An 8,053-nucleotide genomic window follows, 5' to 3' on the forward strand; every position below is an offset into this window, starting at 1 on the left:
GGGGGGGGAGGTTCTGATTCTTTAAAATTAAAATGAATTAAAGCAGTTATCCAGTTAACTTAAAGCCATCCCCTTGTTTATGCACAAATACAATAAAACAGACCACCTTTGTCTCTGTATTAGGACCCTTATTCCTCTTAATGTCTGTAACTTGTGTTGAGCCAGAGAGTGGCTCCTCTGTGTCTAAAAGGAGCTTGGCATACTGTAACTCAGTCACGCTTGGAATTATTAATAAGAATATAGATTTGTTAGTTTGAAAACTATGTAATTTCTGGGTAGAAAAGCATCAGTTAAGAGGAAGTAAATAGTTTATATTTTGTATTTATTAGCAGTAAGATTAACTTGTATCATGTATATTATTATGGAAAATAATATTTCCTTAGTAGAAACAAAAACACACAAGAATACAAATCATAATTTAAATGTGGAGAAAGTTTCAACCCTTGCAAATATTATGTTAAAAATAGTTTTACTTAGCAAAGCATTACAGATTTCAAATAAAAAGAAGTACTGTTTTCATTAGTGAAAAGTTCAAACTAAATTATATTCTAAACTTTAGAATATGAATCCAAAGCATAAACTTCAGAATAAGAATTTAAACAATAGTTGCTTCTTTTATAGGGCTATCTTGCATAAAACATAATCATAAATATGAACTCCTAGAAAACATCACCATGTTCAAACTTTCTGCCAAAAATAAATACACGGACTATCTGGATTTGTGGGGTTACAATTCATAAAGTATTATTCCATGTATACTCTGTTGCAGCACATGTTTGATTTGTCACTAAAATCTCAGCATTTTCTGATAGCTAAGAAACAAAACTCATCATAAATGAGGATGGATCTTGAAAAGTCAGAGTGTGAGGCTTGGGGCTCTAGAAGCTCTTTATTACCTGGCCCAGAAGGGGGGAAAGTGGGGTGGTCAGTGAAGAATGCTGATCTCATTCTCTTCTGGGACAAGGTTGATGCTGAAAGCAGATTGCAAACTTAAGTCAATAGGAAAGTGGGGTTTTTTGTTTGTTTTGATTTGGATTTTTACTGTTTTATAAAATTTTCTATATCATTAAGTTATAAAAAGTTTTGGTTTACTTTTATCAGTGGAAAAAATATAGTATGCCTATAGTTAGGATTATGAATTCATTTCCATTTAATTCAATAAGTATTTCATGAGTGCTCACATGTGTAAGACACTGTATCAGGCATGAAGATGACCTCAAGAAACTCAACAGTGGTGGAGACAGACATATACATCAGTAGCTATATTACAAGGCAAAGGGCAATACAACCCATCATAAAAGTAATTACCTGAGTGCTTAGAGTGTAGAAGAGAGAGGCAAGCTAAGTTACTGATTTACTCAGAATATGGTATATGATAAAGTTCTTAGAATAACTCGTCATTTTAAAGGGCAGACATCCATTTATTTAAGTAGATGTTTACATTAAAAATATCATTTCCCCCTAATTACAAAGTGTACACATGTTCAATGCAGAAACTTTGGAAACAGCAAAATACAAGGGGCAGGGGACAAATTACTTGTAATCTCATTACCTAAGATAATTGCTATTAACATTTTGATGTATGTCCTTCTAGTCTTTTTTTCAAAACTGATAAATTGAAATTTTACAGTCAGTTACTGTACAATCCATTTTATAGCCTGCTGTTTTCATACAACAATATATTATAAAGAACAATCCAATGGATAGCCTTAAATATTTCTTAGTAACTTCACATTCACGTAAACATTAGCAGTCAGCAGTCAACAGTTAAAACTACACCTACCTCCTTGGGACTGAGAATCTGAACTAGGGATAGTAAAAGATGAAGATCGTACACGCTTTCTTGAAAAACCATTACGTTCTGCAAGAAATTCAACATGAAGGGTAAAATTCCTTGCAATAACACATTATCCTCCCATGATATGGAAGGATATATAGAGTTTCCTTTTGTCTACAGAGAAAATCATTTGATAAAATATTAACTACTGATGCATAGTTTTAAATATTAAGATTAATAGGTTGCTGATTATAAACCAATGGGCATATCATACTACATAGTATGAAACAACAAGGAAGGCATTCAGCAAGAAATTGCATATTAATTCTGAGTTTCTAAGGAGAAGATTTTTGGTGGGCTGTCTGAGGGACACACAGTGCAGAATCAGGGAATTTTAGTTGCTAGTATCAGTGTTCTCAGGTACTTGCATGTCATCTTTCAAAATAAAAGCCAAAAAAAAAAAATTAAAAAAAAATAAAAGCCAGCCTACTTGCATGTTTAAAAACAAGGAAAACTCTGAGGTTCACCCTTCAGCCAAAGATTAGACAGTCCCATAAAACTAAATGAGACTAATGGGGCACAACAGCCCAGGGACAAGGACTAGAAGGCAGGAGGGGACAGGAAAGCTGGTAATAGGGAACCCAAGGTCGAGAAAGGAGAGTGTTGACATGTCGTGGGATTGTTAACCAATGTCATAAAACAATATGTGTACCAACTGTTTAAGGAGAAACTATTTGTCTGTAAACCTTCATCTAAAATACGATAAAAAAAAATTAAAAAAAAAAAAACAAGGAAAACCATTAAGTGTTGGTTTTACAGAGTCTGTGTGCACATACCAAAATGCTTGTGTTTATTTTCTTCTATAAAGATTGATTTTGAAATATAGGATGTAAATCATTACCGTGTTCTGCTGCTTCATACAGGGTGTCTTCTGCAGGTCTCTGAAAGGAAACAAAACTGCAAATGAGACCTGACTGCTGTTTTTACATCAAATTTCCTTCCTGCCGCTTTGTAACAGGATTCTCAGAAGCCAGGTCTATTCAGCCAGCCAGGACAAAGCAACTCACCTTTATTCAATTAGGCAGGTGATTCAAGAAAAAGCCAAGTCTACTACTGTGATATTATATTTCAGTGACTAGAGAACCCCTTGGGAGAGTTTGTTTACAATGCAGATTTTGAGGGAAGGACTCTCAGGCTGCTGAAGCGGTAGGTCTCTGTGGGGTTCAGGAATCTGCTTTTTTAGCAACAGCTTGGAGATGATTCTTAGGTTGAGAAATCTAGGGTTTGAATGTTGAGTTTATCTTTAGTTAGTGTGTTTTGTGGGTACTAGAGTGATGTTATTTGTATAGGTAAGAATGATTAACAAGAAAATAATAGGTAAGCTTAAGTGAGAATGCTATTAATCTTGCCGTATGTCTTTCAAAGTAGGTGATTTTAGTATGATGCTGAAAAAGCAGATAGGGTCCTTAAGATCCTTTTTAAATCAAACATCTCAGTTGGGAACTTTTACTTTACACCCAGTTTTATGCTAGGTCAGTAGTGGGATCCATGAGGAGCTTCAGCCCTCCTAATCTTTTTCAGTCCCTCACCTTTCCAAGTCACCCCAAATAAACATATAATTTTAGTAAAAACAACGTATTATCCATAGTTTCTAGACAAGGCCTCTGACTTCCTGTCTCAGCCAGATTGTTGTCTCTGAATCCTTACTACATAAATATTCTGGAGGCACCACTCCGCTAAGTGAAGAACAAGAAGATAAACATACGCAGTAGTGGCATCTTTTAGCATAGTTAGCTTCTTGGAATACAATTTTCTTCGTTAAAGTAAAAAACAAACAACGAAAGGCAGCGCAATCTTACCTTAAAAGCTTGTTCTCTCTTTTCAAAAACAAATACTGGCTGAGCAATAGCAGTTTTTTCTGTAAAAGAAAAAGAACAGACAAGAAATCAAAGTGTACTCTGACATTTTTAACACCAACTGAAAATACTTGAATATATTTTTGTTTTGTATTTTTCCCTGCCTTTGGATAAAATCCAAGCTATTTTACTGGGATATTATACGTTACATAATTGTGACAGTTAGTTACAGAAACATAAACCATATTTTATGCAAATATCGCACACCTGATTTGGACTGTTAGCCTCCAGAACTGTGAGAAATTTAGTGCTGTGCTTTAAAGCCACCCAGTCGTGGGATTTGTGTTGCTAGGAAACATGATGCTATCTAAACTCTATCAGCATTTTATGTTCTTGTCCTTCACCTTTACTTAAAACACTCATTCTACATTCCAGGAAGAATGCAGCTCAAATATCATGCACATGTGTAATAGCTTTGTTTTGTTTTTTAGGATTCCAAAGTGCTATAGTCATCAGTGTTAACAGTAAATATAAACTTCTTTTCCCCTTATTTTAATATATACCATTTCCCCCCAAATACTGGGTAGGTTGTAAGGTCTTTTCCCCCTTCTTTATTTTATATGTTTAACAAGCATGTAGTTTCTGACAAAATACCTATTTCATCTAGGAAGGTAACTGGAGAATTTTGAGTGTCTCTGGGAGATTAATCATCTCAGAGAAGGGGTTTCAGAGGACCTACCAAGGCAAAAGCAGCTCTGGAAGGGGGAGGAGAACACTGAGTGGATGTAGGGTAAAGGACTTAGTTTTTACCCCAATTAAGGTGGCCTTTGTCCTTGGAGAAATAACCCTTGGAGCAACTGGGGTGCCTTGGTCTGGGACTTCCAGGCCACACCTGAGGATTTGTGCTGGTGAGTAGGGACTGGCCAGACCAGAAAAGACTCACCTGGGAGGCTGATATCAACAAGCTTTGGGAGGCATGGTTTAGCCTATCATGTATCAATAAAAGCCTGGAACCCTAAGGCTCAGAGAGCTTCCTGGCTGATGAGAATGTCTGCTCTTGGAAGGGTAGTGCATCCCTTGAGGTATGAAAGCTTCATGTTAGGAACCCTCCCAGACCTTGCCCTACCTGTCTCTCTGTTTGTATTCTTTCTGGCTATAATAAACCTGTAGTCATAAGTATCATATATTCTTCATGAATTCTATGAGTTATTCCAATGAATTATTGAACTCAAAGAGGCAATAGGAACCAGCAGGTCAGAAAGTAAGGGTGTCATGTGGACTCCCGAGCTTGTAGCTGGCATCCTGAAGAGGTAGTGGGAAACGAGCTCCAAATTTATGGCCAGCAGGTCAGAAAGTTGGAGTGCTGTGTGGACTACCCAAACTTGCAGCTGGCATCTGCCTATTTGACAGTCTGAAGGACACTATGAGCTAGGAGGATGAGGGTTGGAGACAGTAGAAAAAGAGATTTTCCTACTGCTTAATGTTCATATTTATCTTGTTTTAGTTTGCAGCTCTTTGCTGTCATCCTTTGCCTGCTTTTTCAGAGTTCTGACAGGGTTGAGTACAGATGTTTAGTGCTTTTCTTGGTGTTCGTGAAGAGAGTGTTGGGATCTTAGACATGCTCACAGAAGCTTCCCAGAAGCCTCACAGTCACTGCCTTTTCCTCTTCCTTTCTTTCTGGACTTTTCCATCCTCTTCTCTAATTTCTTCTCACTCCAGTCCCCAATACTTTCCTTTATGCCCCTGTCCCGTTCATGTTCTTTTACCTATGTCTGGCCCTCTGACTGGTCGAAGCATGAATTTTGGAGCTTTGAAAAAAATTACTCCAAGCCTCAGATTTTCACCTATGTCTATATCCATATCTATTTATCTCCATATACATTTTAAAAAAGAGTTGTTTTGAGAGCTGAAGCAATGTATTGCAAGTGAGATCAACTAGTACACCTTCCTCTTCAAACCTTTTTGGAGAAAAGCAGAATATCTAGCTATTTGTCTATCATCTCCATATATATACACATCTATCTGTTTATCAATCTGTCAATCTATCTATCATCTATCTATCTACCTATCTTTCTCATATATCAGACTATAAGTTGCATAGAAGAAACTCAACAAAAGTTAGATTCCCTTCCCTCCTCCTCTCCAGTCCCATGTTATATGTAGACACCTAGCCTACTCTGTGTTAGCTCTGTGGGAAATGCTTCATTGTTCCTCAAAGGTCTTTTTATTCATGCCTTACCCAATTCTTACCTCTAGTTTTCTCACTTCTCCTTGTTGCTCTCCATTCTTTCTTATTTTATTTAATTTTAATATCAGGAAGTTTCTGAACTCAGATTGTGGCCCATAAATAGTCTTCGAGATCCTTGCGCCTCAAACTGAGGTCTACTCAGACCAGCAGCATTGGCTGTGAGTTTGTTAGAAATGCAAAATCTCAGGCCTCAACCCAGTCCTACTGAATCAGAATCTGCATTTTAACAAGGTCCCCGGGTGATTTGTATGCTGCACACTAATATTTAAGAAGCACACTAATGTTTGAGAAGGACACTGATAGGTTTCTGTAACTTGTGATCAAATTGAGGAAGATGGCAATGGGGACTCTTGTACTGTGTCTGGGGTCAGTGACTAACCCTGAAGGAAGTTCTGAGTAACCTGGCAATTAATGAGAAACTAATTGCTATTCAAACCACATATGATAATTATTATGATTTAATATAAAGTGAAGTCAAGGGCCACTCTGAAGACTTTAAAAAAAAAAGACAATAGTAAGGATATCAAAATATTGAAATCAGTCATTCAGATGTTCTGCTTGAAGCAATTAATAATTTCCCCTATGAAGCAAAAGTTTGTTTTCTGTTTTAATAATATGTCTGAAATTGGACTTGATTTTTCCTTTTTTTCGTGAAATAAAATTCTTTGAGATTTTTATCTTTATTTTATTTTGCTTGAGATTGCTAAATGTTAGTTAAAGTGTTCATTTCTGCAAAGAAAAAGTTTAGCCTGGACACATACAAAAAAAAACAAAACAAAAAAATAAAGAACCAAACCTGTTACCATCAAGTTGATTCCGACTCATAGCGACCCTATAGAACAGCGTAGAACTGCCCCATAAGGGTTTCCAAGGAGGGGCTGGTGGATTCGAATTGCTGACCTTTTGGTTAACAGCCATAGTACTTAACCACTGTGCCACCAGGGCTGGACACATAAATGACACCAAAAGTATTTGTCATAGTTCTATGATTCTCCAACAAGAATTTGAAACATTTGAAGTCTCAACTGTAAAAAATGATACCTTTTGTAGAACAGACAGACAAATCATAGCAGATATCCTCAACCTCTGGAACCAGAGGAACTCCAGGAACCAAAGACATAGAGGGTCTGAATCATAGTCTTGATTTTTTTTTTTTTTCCAAAAAGAGCAAGCAGGCAAAAAAACATAACTGTATTAAAACTTTCTAATACAGTCTTAAGAAAGGGCAAATTATAGCCCCAAAGGAAAAGGAATCTACACCAATTCATGAAGGAACCACAGGCATGAGACATTCTGTATTTATTTCTAATCATAAATGGAGTAACTCTGTAAATACTCTAAAGGAATAAAATAAACAACAGATTACACACCAAAATATAGAGTGTATCTTTACAGAAGGAAGTATTAGGGCCACAGAGTGACATTATTAACTGTGATGGGGCACTCCTGGTTCTATTTTATGAGTCCTTTGTACGAGCTTAAAGGTACAGGACCCCAGAGGTAAACAGAGACATTGCTGGGACAATTTACACAGAAGATCTCCAAGCTGACTCACAAAGCACCAGTTCAGCTTGAGACACAGTATAAATGGACACTGCTGGAACAATTTCAGCCCTGGTGAACCCTGTTGAACTTATAACCAATGTTGTGTACTATAAATACAAGCTGGTCTCCCAGCTGGAAGGCTAGTTGTAAGAAATACAGTAGTATACGCACTAAAAGTGGGATATCCCTCATCTCTTTCAATCTAATTCTGAAATTTTTGAATTGGTTTAAATTTTCATTGGAAATGAAGTTAGAAACTTCCAACTTTAAGAAATTCAGCATTCCTTAGTTTAGATTAATTTATGAGAAGCAAGCACTAGAGAAAAGAATCAACATCAGAACAACACAAAGAAAGTTATTCCTCTTTTCAACAATGCCAAGCTGATAAAGAGAACACTCATTTTCAGTATCAGTATCATTTCAAAATAGGAAGTTGGAGAAGATGAGAAAACTATCTCTCAATCCCACTGAATATAATCATCACTACCTAGAGTTTGTCTAATCCATCCCATTTTCTGAACACACTTGCTTCTCATGGTAACCTTCAAGGGACACAGTGATTCTAGACTCTTCCTTCCACTGGTTTGCGCTGTTCTAGATCTAGACACAAACCAATTTTGAAAAACA

The 8,053-nt window shown here is 36.6% G+C and overlaps 1 protein-coding gene across 1 annotated transcript in view; it reads right to left on the reverse strand.

Moving 5' to 3' along the window:
* RANBP3L (RAN binding protein 3 like) overlaps positions 1–8,053 on the reverse strand; it is a 62,153-nt gene that overhangs the window by 25,422 nt on the left and 28,678 nt on the right. Inside the window, 4 exon segments of the mRNA XM_004385258.2 lie at positions 897–971; positions 1,784–1,861; positions 2,679–2,718; positions 3,637–3,695. Coding sequence (XP_004385315.1) covers positions 897–971; positions 1,784–1,861; positions 2,679–2,718; positions 3,637–3,695 — 252 coding nt within the window.

Source organism: Trichechus manatus, unplaced genomic scaffold, assembly GCF_000243295.1.
Source record: "Trichechus manatus latirostris isolate Lorelei unplaced genomic scaffold, TriManLat1.0 scaffold00135, whole genome shotgun sequence".
In the NCBI taxonomy this organism is placed as follows: domain Eukaryota; kingdom Metazoa; phylum Chordata; class Mammalia; order Sirenia; family Trichechidae; genus Trichechus; species Trichechus manatus.